The following is a 16,678-nucleotide window of genomic DNA, read 5'->3' as shown; positions in this document are numbered from 1 at the left end:
CAGCACCGGTATCCAAACTTTTGTGGCACGGTTATCCACACTTGTAAAACTACCAATGTGGTAACCAAACTCCATTTTCGCTACCAATGAAAGGTTGTATGCCATTTTCTGTCATCGTATTGTCTATTTACTGACATATGAAGGACAAAAATGTCTTTCTCTATTAAGTAATTAAAAAAATCTAGGTTTTTCATATTAATCCTTATTAAAAAAAAAAAAAGGATTTAATGAACCCAGATCCCATATGAACAGACTTCAAAAGAGCTAGGTCCTCACTGAGACCAATATCTCTAAAGCTAGTTTGACCTCTTATCCTTTTCTTTGCCTTCTTTGCCAAAAACATCAGTGGCCAGAGCCAAAGCTCTTTCATCAATCACTTCATCAATTATTCCACACTCTTTCGCCTCTTCTAGGGTCATGAAGTAATCCCTATCCATGTTCTTCTCAATTATCTCTTTTGACTCGAGAAAGAGAAGCTGAGCGACGACGACATGGGCGGTGTCATCGTTGATGGGACCGTTGATGTAGACTATGCGCTCTTTGAGAAGGCGAGAGAAGATGTCGTATGCGCACTCACCTTGAGATGAGTGCTCTATCACCATTGGAGTCAAACTGTAGCACCGAGAGGACGTCATTGTTCCCCATCATGCTTTGCCGGTCGTGACTAGCTTGGCGCCTGAGATAAGGCCCCTCATCCACTCATAGACCCAATCAACAAGAAAATTAAGTGCACCGAGGTGCTCCTGACGACCGCCGCCTTCGTCACCAAGGACAAGCTCCGCTTCCTGGGGTTGTGGTGAGTTTTCCTCAATTGATGTTGCATCATCCCTTGCGATTTCGAGAGTTTGATCAGAATCAGACCCTAGGTTGCTTAGACTGAGCCGCTCAGTCTCCAATTTCTCCTCTGATTTCTCGTAATCGTCCTCTGAAACCCTCAATTTTTTCGACGACAAACACTCCTCTGAACTCCCCTCTATAGATAAATCCCTTGTTTTTTTTAAAGGATAGATAAATCCCTCTTTGAAACCCTAAATTAGGCCTCATCGTGGGCCGGGCTAGGGCCGGCCCTACCCTAAATTTTAGGGCTTAAGTAGGGTCAGATAGGGCTTTGACTTGGTCAACAAAATTTAGGGCCGGGTAGGGTTGGGCCGGGGCTCAAATATGCAAGCCCTTACCCGCCCTTAAAGCCCATTTCGCTAGGGCTAATACCCGGCCCTTTGAATAGGGTTAAATAAGGCCGAAAGGGCCGAATATGACGTTATTTTGTTTAACGAAATAAATTCATGAGTTTTAATTTTTTTTTTTCTCAAATATTACCTCAAGAGATATATGTGATACAAGACCCTATTTTTAGTCATAATTAACATACATATACATTATATTTAACTTAAGACATCTAGAATTATTAATCTAAGTAGTTATATTTATATGTTTCATTAACTATCTCTCTAAATCACCAAAAATTAATCATTATTTAACAAAGAAAAATACAAATTAAAGAAATAAAACTTGCAAGATTAGTTGTATTGTATAAAAAATAAGAAACATATTAAAAACAATAGAAAATAAGTAATTATTATGGCCTATAGGGCGGACTTGGCCCTAAAGGGCTCAATAGGGTAGGGCCGGGTTTCATTTGCTTGACCCTTGCCCTACCCTAATTGAAAAGGGCTAGGGTCGGCCCGCCCTAACGAAGGGCCGGGTACGTAAGGCTTCGGCCCTATATGGTAGGGCGGATTTTAGGGCGGGCTAGGGCCGAAGGGCCAAATGATGAGGTCTACCCTAAATTCATTGATTCTGTTTGCAAAATAACAAGATCCATAATGATGGGTGGGATTTGATGATTTGAGGAGGAATCGGGTTCTAGCAAAAGTTAAAAGGTTATTTTTGTTATTGTCTATTTTTTTGTGTGGGTCTAATGCGGGACACGTTAGCACCAGACAACACGGTGACAGAAAATGGCTTCTGGCCTTTTGTTGATAGCGAAAATTAAGTTTGGGTACCACATTGGTAGTTTAGTAAGTGTAGGTATTACTTTGACCATGTCATAAAAGTTTGAGTGCCCGGTGCTAAAATTATCTCATCCATTAATGTAAAAATAAGGTTTCGCTTTTCAAAAAAGAAGAAGAAGGTTACATCGTATGCATGACTATGTTAAATAATTAATGAGCCATCATGATCGGCAAACCTAAGAAACAATCTAGATTCAACTAAAGCAAACGAACAATAGTCCATAGATTCAAAGAAAGTAAACTAATGACACTATAAAGCTAAGCATACACCAAACTCATTGTCAAACACTTACCCTGATAAATAAATAAACTACTCGGGCCCAAAAATCCAAATAAGTTCTACCCCAAGACGTATTGAGCATAGACCCTAAATTTTTGATCACAAGCACGGAAACACAAAGGAGAAACCAACAATTTAGCGTCGGTCCACTCAGCGTCCAGGGTCGGCCGTGCTCCCCCAACAGCCCTGCCATCACCTCCAACCCTAAACCCCCAACAGCCCTGCCATCACCTCAATATACCAAGACAGCTGGAATCAAGGTATCAACAAGACATGATATGGAAGCCCAGACACTATTGCACATAGCCCGAAGCCGATACCAACGCGTCAGACCTGAATCAAACTGAAATTCCGCAGCAAACACACGACCAAACCTCTGACGGACAACATGTAGCAAAGATCGAGAAACTCCACCACCACCTAAAACAACACTAGTGCCTCAACCCTTGAGAAGTAAAGCCATCAAAGACTACAAACCTGATGCTGCCCAAAACGCCAAAACTTTCGCCAAGGCCCTCCGTTGCCACCACAAGTACGATCCTCCTGTCGGAAATCAAGCTGCACCACGAACGTCACACCATCGAGAGGAGATGTGTTGCTATCAATATGAAACTTATGGTTTCAAAAAATTTCAGAGCTTCAAGACTCTCAGACGTCCCATTTGTGCATACTATTTTTACTTACTCTAATGAAGATGCCACTGTTAACAAGTTTTTTTTTTTTGAACGAAATCGGAATTACTCCAATGATATTAATCATACGACCATTCAAGGTCAAGCTTAGAGAAGTTCGAGAACTACTCTAAATATAATACCATGCTCAAAAGTTCAACACTACGACTCTATAAAAATTGAAAGCAAAAGAACTCCCTAACAAAAACTAGTAACTAAATGGATTTATTAAGTTACTAGAAAGCAAAATAACCTACATAGTTTAAGCATGGAGAGTAGCGATAATTAGTTTCAAGGCCTAGAGACCATATGGCATACCTTTCCCTCTAAATGTCGAACCAATTCCATTCAAGGCTATGCATGGGTCTTTCCTTGTGGGAGAAGGCTGGGGAACTACTCCCCCTGCCTCCAACAAGCTTTAAGGACCCTGGCTTGAGCTTCTTATTCCTATAGCTGCAAGGACGGCCTTGCTTCTTCGGGACTTACCAGTCTTGAACATCCCTAACTCACCATTGGAACCCACTGAAAACCCTAACTCCTCAAGAGCTAGAGGTAGGGAAATCAATTCTAGGGCATGACTAGGTTTCTTCCCTGTCTCCTACTCAGTTTCTTCTCGGCCATGGTGCACTCCTTGGAGGGTGAGGAAAGGCGCGACCTCTCTAATCTTGAACTGCCGACGCTCTTTGGTGAAGAGTGGAGTCAATAAAGGCACATCATGAGTCATTAGGGTTTGGGGCTGATTTGGCATAAAAACCATAACAGAAGCCGATGAACCACTGCCTTTAGATGCCAGTATTTTCGACGGCGGTGTGGCTTCTCTCGCCCTCGGGCACTCAAGTCTGTCATGGTTAATTATCTTGCAAGTTCTGCATCTTCCCAAACGCCTCTTATAGCGATATTTCACTGGAAGCACATCCACCGGAGAAACCATATAATTCTCTGTTCCAGCTAAACCAGGGCTTGGAAACGCAAAGTGAGGCAAACTCGGGCGACACCACGTCGGATCCGACATTGTCAACCTGTAGAACTGGCCTGATGGTCTCTCGCACAAGTTGAGCTGTAGCTGTCGACATCAGTGTCGTGAGAAGATCTTGGATCTCCACCTATATCCAAATGAAGTCTAACGGCACGACCATAATGTCTGAAAATCCCTCGTAATCATTCAGCAAAATCATGTTTCTTTGGAAGCCCCAAGGGCTTACCTTCTTCACCCTACTGAGATCTCTTTCGTTAGTGAAAGTAAATAAAAACTTATTACCTCGTGCTTGGACTTCCAATGGAGAAGACAATTGCCACATCAAGGGAACTGCGCTCCTAAAGTCCTCAAAAGCTATTGCCCAGGCAGTACTGAGTCGCCCACAAGGGAGAAACGTGGAGCAACGAACCCTTTGCCGGGCACCCGAGGTCTCCAAGGTCGACTGGTTCTTCATGCTTTCCGAGTGAAAGCTTGGTAGCAAGGCTGGCAGTCATAGCAGCAGCATAGGCAACCATATTAGAAGGAACTCACCGCACAACTAACAAAAAAAATTTGATAACCCTAGCCGCACATGAGACAGAGAGAGAGAGAGAGAGGAGGGAGAGAGAGATCACTGTTAACAACTATAATTGTGCTTCTCTATGGAATTTCTCATTTATGGTTATAAAAATGATATTTATATGGGAGTTTCTAGCTATTCATACCTCCTAAATTGGCACTTGGACCTCTTTAGTGAATGAACCTCCAATTTACTTTTACAAATTAGCATTTTGCTATGTACACCTCCCTAATTACCCCAAAATGCCCATTGTATAATAAAATCAATAGATTTTTTCTTTTGGTAGATTCTATTTATACCTCCATAATCGGTAGTTAGACCTCTTTTCTATCTGTGATTCTATTCATTCATACCTCCATATTCAGTATTTAAGCCTCTCTTTTTTTTGGTAGACTCTATTGAAGTATTGATACCTCGTTAGAACTCTATTAATTTTACGACTTTTTATATTAAACCTTTAGTACAAGAATGATACTATTTTTTTCAGGTTTTCATGAATATTTTTAATATTGGAACAAGCATGAAGGTGCATCTGAATATCTTATTTAATGTAATCTTGTTGTTGTTCCTAGAAAAAAAAGAAAAAAACAATTATATTCTTAAAGATGAACTAATTGAAGACGAAACTATGTTTCCATAAGGATCCTTTGCTCAATTACTGAATCATAGCATAATTTCTTCCATAGAGTTACGTATATGTTAGGATTTATGGTAGAAAAGAAAGCTTTCTCCAAATTGAACACTAGAAGTTTTGTGGTGAAAAAGGTTGAGTAAGGTTTTTTTTTTTTCTTTAATGTTACTTATTGGTAATTCCACATAGGTTGACTTTGAAAACAATATCTTGAAAAAAGAAAAGAGGTCTAAGTTCTAAGACTCTTAAGTGTCAATTTGAGAGGTATGAATAGTAGCTCCCTATTTATTTTTATTTTTCATAGATAAATATATTTCCATCTTTAATTAATTGAATTCTATGCATATCAAGGTTAAAAACACCTCCAGCAACTCCTCTGTTTCCATCTTTAGAAATGGACGCAAATGGCCCTGAATTCATTATCCAACGGGAAATACCGATTCTCCAACCTCGGTCACGGGTACGTACGTGGATACAACTTTTCATTATATTATTTCCAATTTTCCTTGCTCAACAAATAAATAAAACATACGTGCGTGTGTTACGACTTTGGCAAAATTGTGAAGAAAAACTTTTTTCCCATAAAGCATTACATCGTGTAGAGTATTGAGCAAATAACTAGCTAATTGATGGTATGATCTAAAACCAACGTTCTACCAGTTTGCAGTTGTCACCAGTTGCAAGCTAGAGGCGGCAGATAAGAAAAGCTCGGGGAGACCAAAATCTAGAAACCCAATTTCAAAAGTCCCCTTGAGGTCCGTCACGCCAAGTACTCAAAGACGAAGCACAGCAGTATCAGATTCAACGAATCAAATTAACATCACCAAAGCTGCAGTAATAACTAGAACAGATGTACCAATTTTGAACCAGCAGAAAGCAAGCAAATCGGTTGTTGATCATAATGACATGATCATCAGAAGGAAAACAAAGCCTACAACGACATGTAGAAGTGCTGTTGAGTCCCCTTTTCCTCTAGTGAGATCAACAAATACTATTCTCCCTTGCTTTTCGAACGAGAAACCGCCTAATCTGAGGATAGAGCAACGCTCACTATCTGCTACACGGGATCGATCAGTTCAGGCCAAATCAGCTACAACACATGTAAGTACTCACCTGCAAAGATCAACATGCACAGCTGATCCGAGGAGACCGCAATCATGCTCATCAATTGCAAGTATCTCTAGGGATCGAAAAGTAGTCGGTAGTAGTGTTGAAGGGAACATGCAACTGGATATCAAGAAATGTATTGTCAATGAAGGTGATATGATCAATACCAGTAGTCCAAAAGAAAAGAGAAGTAATCAAACAAGAAACGAGCGGCAAGTATTGGGAAGTAGGATGGTACAGAGAGTCATGAGCGCAAGATCTAAAGCAACTACTCTTGAAGAAAAAAATAAGATACCGAATTCTCGGTTTCCACTTCATGAAACCTCTGGATTTGGAAGAATGATTCTTAAGAGTTCAATGGATACAACTCTCAAGCATTTGGTACCGGTATGCATGGTTCTTTCTTCTTGTTTTTCCATTCATATCTTCATTTATTTATTGGCCGAATAGTGAGGCAAAAATTTTCTTACGCCTAAAAATTTAGGGAGCTTCTATTCATACCTCCCAATTTGTTATTTAGATCTCCTCTCCTAATTTTACACTAAACTACCAATTATATCCTTTTTTTAATTGAAATTTGTTTAGTCCTTGTGGTTTGAAGTCGACATCTGTTTAGTCCTTGTGGTTTTATTTTAATCTAAATAGTCTTTAAAGTCACAATTTTTCATCCAAATAGTCCTTATGGTTTTATTTTAATCTGAATAGTCATTCCGATTCATTTTCTCAGTTAAAGGTCATAATGACTATTTTGATAAAAAATCATGACTTTAAGGACTATTCAAGTTAAAATAAAACCATAAGGAATATTTGGATGAAAAATCGTGACTTTAAGGACTTTTCAGATTAAAATAAAATCATAAGAACTAAACAGATGTTGGTTTTAAACCACAAGGACTATATAATATTTTACCCTTTTTTTTTTACTATTCTTCTACTATACGCCATCCCACCTCCAATTTTCTCTATAAACACATCGCAGAGAGAGAGAGAGAGAGAGAGAGAGATGTTGTCTCTACAAACGCAACATTTTTTGTCTTCTCTGCTCAGTCTGTTACAAACACAACATGTTTTTTCTAGCTTTTGTAGAATGGAAAAATTGGAATAAAAGAAGTTCAAAAAACTTGGGAGGTCCAAGTAGAGATTTCAGAGGTATGAATAGAATTGCCCAAAAAATTATTAAAAGAGATACAAAAAGAGGGTGCGACTAAATTTTACGTTCTTATCATCACTTAGCATATGTTTTTCCTTCTTTATCATTTATAATATTTTTTTTCAGTGGCTTAATCATTTTCATATCACAATATGCAATGTCTGATTAGTCCCTTAGTAATATATGTACTATTTAGTTCTTTTTCTTTTTTGTTTTCTTCTTCTAATCATGGTTTACTTTTTACTCCATTGTCCATTGTCTTCAGGTGGCGCCAAAGCTAAAACGGGATGGAGTTTGATTACTGAGAGCAACTCTAACAATTTCTCTATATATATTTCTTTTTTTACAACAACTTTCCTATAGTTTCTATATTGTAAGGAAGAAAAACTTTAATATTTCTCTAATCATCGTCATCACCTCATGGTTCAATTCCAATAGTCCCTAATTAACAAAATCTTCAAAATTTTGACATTTCTCTCTAAAACATTTAGAGATTTCGTTTTCTCTTTCCACATTATCCTTATTTAGGGGATATGTTGGAGACTTGGAGAGGAAAATGAGTTGCTCGATAGGCTAATAGCCAGGTGTGAGGCTAAATAACTAAAATCATCGAGACTGCAAATATTAAAGGTAGTACGTGGAGTTTTAATGGCAATAGGAACTATGTTTTTGTAATCATGTTTGATGTAATGTTTGTATTTTTTCTAATCTGATACCATGTTAAACAGCGAAAAGCGTGGCCCGTGGATTATCGATCCTTGTATTTAACCATTTTTAAGGTGTTGGGTTTTAATCACAAAAGGTCTCGGTACAATTAGGAATTATCCACCCACTTATGAGCTATATTTTATTTGTTACTTTCCAATGTGGGATCTCTTTTCTCCAACATGATGGACTTTGGTTTTACGGAAATACCATGTTTGCCCTAGCAAACATTGATGGACAGAATGGAGGCGTCAGTGGTGCCAATCCCTTATATTTCGGTTTGGGTAAAAGTCTTTGGCCTCCCATGAATCCTCATGACCAGGAAAGCTTTGTACATGGTAGGTGCCACTCCTGGGAGGATCATCAATCACGAAAACCTTAATCTGGTGTCGGGGGTGAAGGCTAGGGTTCAGATGGAGCATAAGCTTTCTTCTTTGGTGAAGCAAGCTAGTGTATCCTCCGATGTTGTTTGAGTTTGGGGAAGGTTTATGATCTCATCTCTATTTGGTTGACGTTCAAGTATGAACGTTTGTGTGGCTATTGGAGAACATGTGGCATGCTTGAATATCCGTCGGAGGAATGTCAAGTTGACTGAATATGTTAGTCGCGGAGCATAGAGCAAGAGGAGTGATGGGTATCTTTGACCTTAATGCTGACCCTATCTCCATTTCTTGGGTTATTACTCTAGTAGCAGGTTGCATTGTTAATCCATTTGTGACCTTGAGCTTTGTACTCTTTAAGCCTGGTTTTACGGCAACGGAGCTCACAACATCCTTTTCCTTTCTTTAACTGGCAGCCACTAGTCCATTACTCTATATCTATCACGTGGTCAATGGTTGGTGTTCTGGTGCTGATAGGGAGGAAGTATGATTCCTATGTGCTTCTAAGGGTAGATCATGGTAAAAAGCTTAAGGGACCTACTGAGTTGATGGAGGCAGCTTCTGAGTTTATAACCAAAATAAAATAACAATTACAAATTCATCTGGTCCGGTGTTAGAGCTCTCTCTTCCCAACTTTGTTAGCTCATTGATTGTCCCCTCCAAAGCAACACAAGATTAGCCGCCCATTAGGGTCCATGGACAAACCCAAAGAAGAAGCAATTCATCCTTGGAAGTTGACTGTTAATGTTAATGCCAAAAAGCAGAGGAAACGATCATTTGGTTTCGTGAAACATGCTCTGGAGCCAGTACAGGTTGCCTAAGACATGGTGGTGGCATGGTAACACAGGGAGACCGAGGCGTATGATGGTTCCGGGTGTTCGAATAAGCTAGGCTTAGACTTTTGTCTATCATTTGTGTATTTAATTAATTATAATTCATCTTCTACATATGGTACGTTGAACTTTATGGAAGTTTCATTTATTTTGTTTTTGGACTACCTTGGATGACTTATTTTATCAATTGCTCTTACAGACAAGCCAGATGAATTTGTAATTGTTATTTTATTTTGGTTATAAATGCTTGACACCCATCTTTTAGAAAAAGGGAAAATGGATGGACTTGCTCTTATTGTGGTTTCTACCTCTCTCCATTCAATCTTTCATTACAACTATAACATTTGGAGAATGCTTGACACTGATCATCTCTTGATTTGGCTTACACCACACACGTGGCATCGTGAAGGACTAATCACTGTTTAAGTCACTAATCACAAGGCTGTCATCGTCATTAATCCTTTAATCATATTTATGTTTAAGAAAATTATGTTTTCGTCCTTTTGTTATGTGTCTTGTCCTAATACATGTATGATTGGTTAATCTGTTTTCATATTAGAATAGGTTACCGGATTAATAGAACTTTTAGATCTTTCAAGAGACTCTATGTAATGCCTATAAATTAATATGTTTTTCTATCAATGAATGAGTAAACCGTTATTGATTGTTATATTCTCTCTTACAACACGTTATCTCTATGGGGAACTAAGAGATGTACATAAAGATCTTGAATAGATCGGTCTTCACCCAAATCAAGTGACTGGAGCACGTTTGCAAGGTATTTGAAATGCTCACTACGTATGTACTTAATTAGGGAAGGGATATGACGAATTATGCCTTTTTACGTGTAAGTTCCGGATGAATTGTGATAAACTCTTGTTAAACTAAGAGTGATGCCACTGATCCAAAATTAAGAATGAAAGGATTTTGGGAATACTTGGTCTTGAAAGTGAGGACTGTTATTGATGATGCTCATCCATCAATCGGCTTAAGGCAATCTAAAGGACAATAAAGTTATGTCTATATGTATCTCTTGATCAGTCGAAGTCTTGAGAAAACCCGTTTTGTGAGACTCCGTAAATATTTAAAGAGCTAAGTTGGATAGTTTGACATGTAATGAAACTCAGAAAGTTTTTCAGATATATTAATGATGAGATACTTCTGTTTAGAGATTCGATGATAAAGTACGTTTCGTGATGTGTCCGTGGTAATTCTCGTGAACATTTTCGGACATGTGAACGAAATAAAAGAATTTGATTTAAGTGAAAGAAAACTCAGCTTGCGATCTAGACCATATAAGAAGCACCATTTGATCTCAACCGTTGATTTCAAGTAAATTTATATATCTTAGAATCTCTAGCAGAATAGAGAAAGCTCGAGACCTCTTTAACAGACCGACAACTCCTGTCGGCAAACCCGTACCTATCTTCTTGGTGAGGGCACTTCACGGCGACCCACTGGCGTCTCTTTGTTCCTATCATGGATGCCGACGTTCCTCTGGTCATAAATCATCCATGCAACCAGCAAGGAGAGAGAACCAAATCTTGAGAACTTGAGACTTCCCATCAATTTCTTCCTTTTTCGATGACTTCGATCATTAATTCACATTCTTAAGGTATGAAGCTCGAGCTTGTGTACATGATCTCATCTTGGCATAATCGATTTTTGATTTAATCGGGTTATTGGGTGTTTTGGTTGGTATCGATCTTCACCGGAGTACACAGTGTATGGTGGAGAGTTTTGGAGTTCGACCTCAGCATTAAATCTTTCCAAAGAGCCTATTTGTGCCACTTCAGGATTAACTCAAAGTGTACTTCGAATTGGAGAGTTTGAGGAGAAGGGGGCAAGGAAAGGAATTGTCCCAGCTACTATGTTCTTTGTCAAAGGAACTCCATCTGTTTTGAGCTTGATTGTTTGGCATCCAGGTTAGTTGGGTTCTCCATTAAAGGCTTTGAATGATATTCTGTATATGAGAACTTGGTATTTGATTACCTGAGAAACGTATGTCACAGCTTGAGTTGTATAATTGAGAAAGCTAGTCTTATCGGTTATTTAGCCACTGTCATGTTCCATCGTTCTTGCCATCCTTTACTTCTGTTTCGATCTTCAGTTGGAATTATATACATGAAGTAATCCCCGATTGTACCTTCATGCAGATTGGACAAGAGGGTGTGAAACTTGGAATTAAGTTCTCTGCTTATGAGAATAATTAAGGAATAGAGTAGCTACTGTTGGCGTTAGTCAAAGTGCATGAAGCTACTACGCCAGATTCTTCAAGTTTAGAAGTAGAGGTAAATATTGTCCTATCCTTGTTTAATTGGATGATTGAGTTGATTATGAAATTGGTTGACGTGTGAACTAGAGGAATGAGTGTCAATGTTAAAATCAATAATTGGTGTGTATTTGGTAGTAATCAGTAGAGCTGTTACTGTGTAGAGTGAGTTTTAGTGAAAGTTCACATTTGTGTAGTTGTTTAAGGTTTGAACAGAAAGTTAAGAAAAACTGGAACTTGATTGAAAGGAAACTACTCTGAGTTGGGTGTCCTCAGTTCTTTTGAGGATACACCAAAGAGAACAGTGACGTTGTGTTAATATTTGAAAGAGTTTTGGTGTCCAGGGTAGCTGAACTAATCATATGCTTAATGTTGGTATAAGTGAGGGATTTGCATTTGAGTACAATATGATTAAACTTGGTTAAGGGATATTACGCCAAGAGATTAAGAGATAGTGAAATGGGCATATATACTTTTAAGGAGAATGTTCTGCGTTGGTTTCTATATATACAGTGATCATCCTTGAGATAATTATGATATACCAAGCCATTGAGATATGTTAAGTATGATTTCAAATTAATTGGTATATGATTATATTGTCACCCTTGACTAATGACGTTGGCTAGTGAATGGACTTCCATTTTCATGTTCTTGTTAAGTGGTATTGACGGGTGCATTAATTGTCGGACTAGGGACTCCAGTTACCCAGAACTAGAAGATGGTGGTGTTGGCCAAAAAGCAAATAGAAAAGAAAGCGGCGATATTCCAGGTAGGGGATTCTGGACTTGCCTTAGTTAGTGTTTTATGCATATGATATTAAAGTAAAGTGATTTATGCATGAAAGATATATTTTCAATTCTTTGTGAATTATTATTTGATGACCTGAGAGTGAGCAGGGCATAGTGACTTCCTTGGGTTTCGATCCCCTAAACCTCCGGAGGGGCTATATAGACTGGAGGACGTCTAACATCCTTTGAGGTGTGGCATCGCTCCTAGGCGGTATGGCATAAATGAACACTCTCGCTACACCTTGCCGATGTGTACGATAATAATCGTGGTAAGGTTGTAGTTGGCTTGAGATAGATCGGTCATCAGGTTTGTATTTCTACCTTGGGCCCTACCTGCATGTTTTTACAAGGAATGTTTATTTTAAACTGTTATGCATTATTTTCACTACTAGCCATGGCAAATGTTTTAAATTGTTTTCACACCTAGTTGGGGTAAAGTTTATTGAGCAGCGAGGACGAAAACTCACCCCTACAACAGTTTGTGGATGCAAGTACTGTGTACGAAGACGGGACAGCTCGACAGCGTTAGGTATGGCTTAGACATTCTATATTTCATGTCATTGTCAGAGTTATATCCATATGACAGGTTTCCTATTTATCGTGTCCTTGTATACCCCTTTTATCGAGTATGTCCATATATTTGAGAAACTATTCATCTTGCAAGCTTTTCGATCGTTGATCTTGAACCGGACTGATATTGATTTTTGTTTTAGAGAGGGCTTGTTTGATTTGAGTTATATCTTCACCTTATCTTAAATAAACGTTTCTGCTAACATTTTTGAAATTTTTTTTAAAATTTTTCCTTTGCCTTGCAGGTTCTTAAAACTTGAGTGAAGGATCCTAGCTTGGGTTCTATGAATGCGTGGCACTGTAATGTGCTTGATTTGATGAGGTGCAAATCGGGACGTTACACGTTTCGTCCATATGACTACGAAGTCTTAGGAGAAATTCTCCATCTAATTAAATACGATAGCACATTCATTCATGTACTTTGTCACGATATGCTCGACTCGACATCTCATACACTATAAACTTGTAAGGCCAAGTTCTTCTTAGTCTTTCAACTCCATTCGATTCCTAGCGGTCGAGCAGCTTCACTCCCTCTTAGATGAGTGTGAGGGAAAATCAAGGTAGTGGTCGGATGCGCCCACGCAACGTCAATGTAATGACAGTAATTATTTCTTTCAGTACTTAATGGTATGAAATGTTTGGCTTATTTTATCTCTACAGAAAGACACATCAAAAGGCGAAATCAGAATTTGCCCAGTTTCATAAGTCAACTTCCACGGGACCTACAAGATAGCTTACTAGATGAAAAATGGTGAAATTGGTTTCATTGGAAAAGTCTATGTGTCTAATTTTCAGGGACACCAACAATTTCATCGCACCTATCATATTGAGTGAGTTGTGTCTATTTTCGTAAAGTAGCAGGACGGATCTGTCCAAGAATTTGCTTTTGCAAAACAGTCAACTTCGACAGAGTTTTATGATCAGCTTAGAATGAACTGGGTTATAGGCTTTGTATGTTTCTAGAAATTTTTACGGTTTGTCCATACATATTGTATCGAAGAAGTAATGAATGTTTAAGTACATGAAGGTCATGTCACGCGTGAATCTGATTTTCAACGCGAACTTATGTTTTGAGTTGTTAGGCAACCTTCTCCTTAAAGATCAAAGTTATACTAAGTATAACAGGTCTGATTTAAGGATAATGTGGCAAGATTTAATGACTAAATCGTTGCCCAAGTCTACTTTTGAAGCATTTGAAGACAATTGGCTTGCACCGTTTATCTGAACTCCGAAATTGAGTTACCAATCAGAGGGAGTTATTGTGTAGACATCAGTGGGAGTTGTTGTGTAGATATCAGGGGGGCTATATTAGGGATCATCAAAAAACCCGGGCCAGGCCTCAATCATGTTTTTTAAATTTTAGGGCCGGGTTATTCAAAAAAATCAAAGCTCACGGGCCTGGCCCCGCCCAGGCTTTTTGGATGGGCAGGGCCGGGTTTGGATGGGCCGAGCCAGGCCGGTTATATACATATATTTAATAGAATTTTATCAAAATAAAACAAAAATATTCTTGGATTGCTATGTTAAATTCTCAATCATTGTTTCAGTAAACTTTTATTCAAAATCTTTGCTCGGGATCAATAAGACCTAAGTTTTGTTTATTAGTTATTTGGATTGAAAATATGAGGCTTGATCGAGAGTAGATGTTTTCTAGGGTTCCAAAAGATTATTTTAATCTTGTGATTAGAGAGTTGTAAGTTAAGAATACAAGTGCTTGATCATAGTCAATATTCTTGTTTACATGATTTCCTAGATCTTTTGTGCTTACTGGAGTTGAACATGTTTGCTTGAACTTGATCATAACGTGAAGCAGATTATAGTTTGACTACTTGAGCTCTTTACGGGATCAATAAATTAGAATTCATTGTTTAGAAGAACTTTGACATATGTCAGGGATCAATAAGGCTTATGTACATAAATCTTTAGCATGCAATTTAGGGAATTCAATTGCTATCAACTAGAGAGGAGGGTAGGAGTATTAGGTGGTGGATTTAATGTTTTAGCATCTTTATAATCTGTTCTTAAACTCTTAGAAATTTCATTGTTCTTTTGTCTTTAATTTTAGTTTTATTACTTTAGTTTTCTGTTTTCATTAATTCATCAACATCATAAAAATCAGTGTGTTTATTTCATTAGGTGTAGTATAATTGGCATAGTAAGTTGTTTTAATCAATCCATAGAGGGAACGACCTCGTGCTTGCATTTCTATTCTATAAGTGGTTCGTGTACTTGCGAGTATTAAAACATACAACAGCCGAGGGCGGGGCCAAGACTTTGAACCCTCCGCCTTAGCCCGGCCTCATGCCTTATGGGCCGAGCCGAGATGGGCTTTTCTATGGGTCTAGCCGGGCTTTGGCCCTTAGGGCCGACGGGCCGCCCACGGGTTTTTAGGCCCGCGGGCCAAATGATGACCCCTAGTCTATATCACATGTTAGTTTTAAATGTAGTTGGTGTGTTGTGCTCTTTTTCCCTTCGTCCAAATCTTTTGTTTTACCCACGAGATTTTTGTTTTACTTGATAAGATTTTTACCGAGGTAACATCATAAGCACCGTGACGTATTAGGGAATAGGGACGCAACAGAAGAGGGAGTGTTTAAGGAAATTATGTTTTCGTCATTCTGTTATGTATCTTGTCATAATACACGTAGGATTGGTTAATCTGTTTCCTTATTAGAATATGTTATAGTATTGATAGAACTTCTAGATCTTTCGGGAGACTCTATATAATGCATATAAATAGACTTTTCTATCAATAAATGAGTTTGATCGTTATAATTTCTCCTACAACAATTTCTTAATTATTGTAATTCTTTGTGGTCAATCATATCAGAAATTACTAAAACTAATTATCCGACAAAATGGTATTGAAGTTGACAGTACGTAAAAGAAAAGGTAACAAAAACAGATAATGTGGGATTTGTGGGTGAGCGGAAAAAAAAAATTGTAGATAGCTACCGTACAAGCAGGCAGGGGATGAGAGGATGGATGAATCATGGGTCATGTCACTATACCAACATCACAAACTCCAATCTCTGATTGAGAAAAGAGACAAAGAGACTGAAATGGATCCTAGCTACCAGCTTATATATCATAAATTCATAATTAACAGAGGTCGTCAGGACTGGATTCATTGTTAATTAATGGACTTTTCATGCATATTCATGATATGTACAGCACTGAGAAGTCTGTGTTTTATTGTTAAGTCACTTAAGTAGGGTTTAGGGTTTGGTGTTTCTCCGCGTTTTCTTAGGCGCATCTCCTCGCCCTGCTAGCTTCAGGGGGACTTTTCTAATATTCATCCCCCGCCTCATCCTCAGCCTCCCTGCAGCAGAGAACATCTTTTTCCTTCACATACCCCTGTATATATACTCATCATCTTTATATGCCTTTTCCTTGCCCTTTGTTTTTTCCGGCGAAGAATTAGAAGCCATATCATTTAATATGTATTTCAGGAGTAAAACATATTATCAGTGCCACCAGTGTGTCACTACCCGAAAGAAGACCATATTTGCATGAACCATTTGATCCATGTATAAAACTCATGACTCTCGCTCTTCGATCCCTTGAAGATCGATAAAGAGCTCTCTCGATCTCCTCAAAAGTAGCCACCTAGCTAGCTCACTCAGTCAGAGATCAAAACCAAGAGATATCGATCCTCAATTAGCTGATTTAGCAACTTGCTACATATCCATCAATGCATCATCAGTTGTACTAGTACAGATCTTGTAGCTAGCTACTTGATCA

The 16,678-nt window shown here is 38.4% G+C and overlaps 1 protein-coding gene and 1 non-coding gene across 2 annotated transcripts in view; both read left to right on the top strand.

Moving 5' to 3' along the window:
- The window catches only part of LOC101311986, an 8,477-nt gene extending 793 nt beyond the window's left edge, over nt 1-7,684 (top strand). The window contains exons 3-5 of the mRNA XM_004304780.1: nt 5,481-5,589; nt 5,790-6,623; nt 7,652-7,684. Of these exons, the coding sequence (XP_004304828.1) occupies nt 5,481-5,589; nt 5,790-6,623; nt 7,652-7,684 (976 nt within the window). The remainder of the gene's footprint in view (nt 1-5,480; nt 5,590-5,789; nt 6,624-7,651) is intronic.
- A 3,038-nt stretch (nt 7,685-10,722) lies between these two features.
- Nucleotides 10,723-13,579, top strand: LOC101297848. The gene is made up of 6 exons (XR_184850.1): nt 10,723-10,919; nt 11,029-11,229; nt 11,461-11,595; nt 12,278-12,345; nt 12,473-12,893; nt 13,180-13,579. It is a non-coding gene; the product is annotated as an uncharacterized LOC101297848 (transcript).
- The last annotated feature ends 3,099 nt before the right edge of the window (nt 13,580-16,678 follow it).

This window comes from Fragaria vesca, linkage group LG6 (genome assembly GCF_000184155.1).
Source record: "Fragaria vesca subsp. vesca linkage group LG6, FraVesHawaii_1.0, whole genome shotgun sequence".
Taxonomy (NCBI): Eukaryota; Viridiplantae; Streptophyta; class Magnoliopsida; order Rosales; family Rosaceae; genus Fragaria; species Fragaria vesca.
Note: the sequence above shows the minus strand (reverse complement) of the source record. Positions and strands in the feature narration are given on the sequence as shown.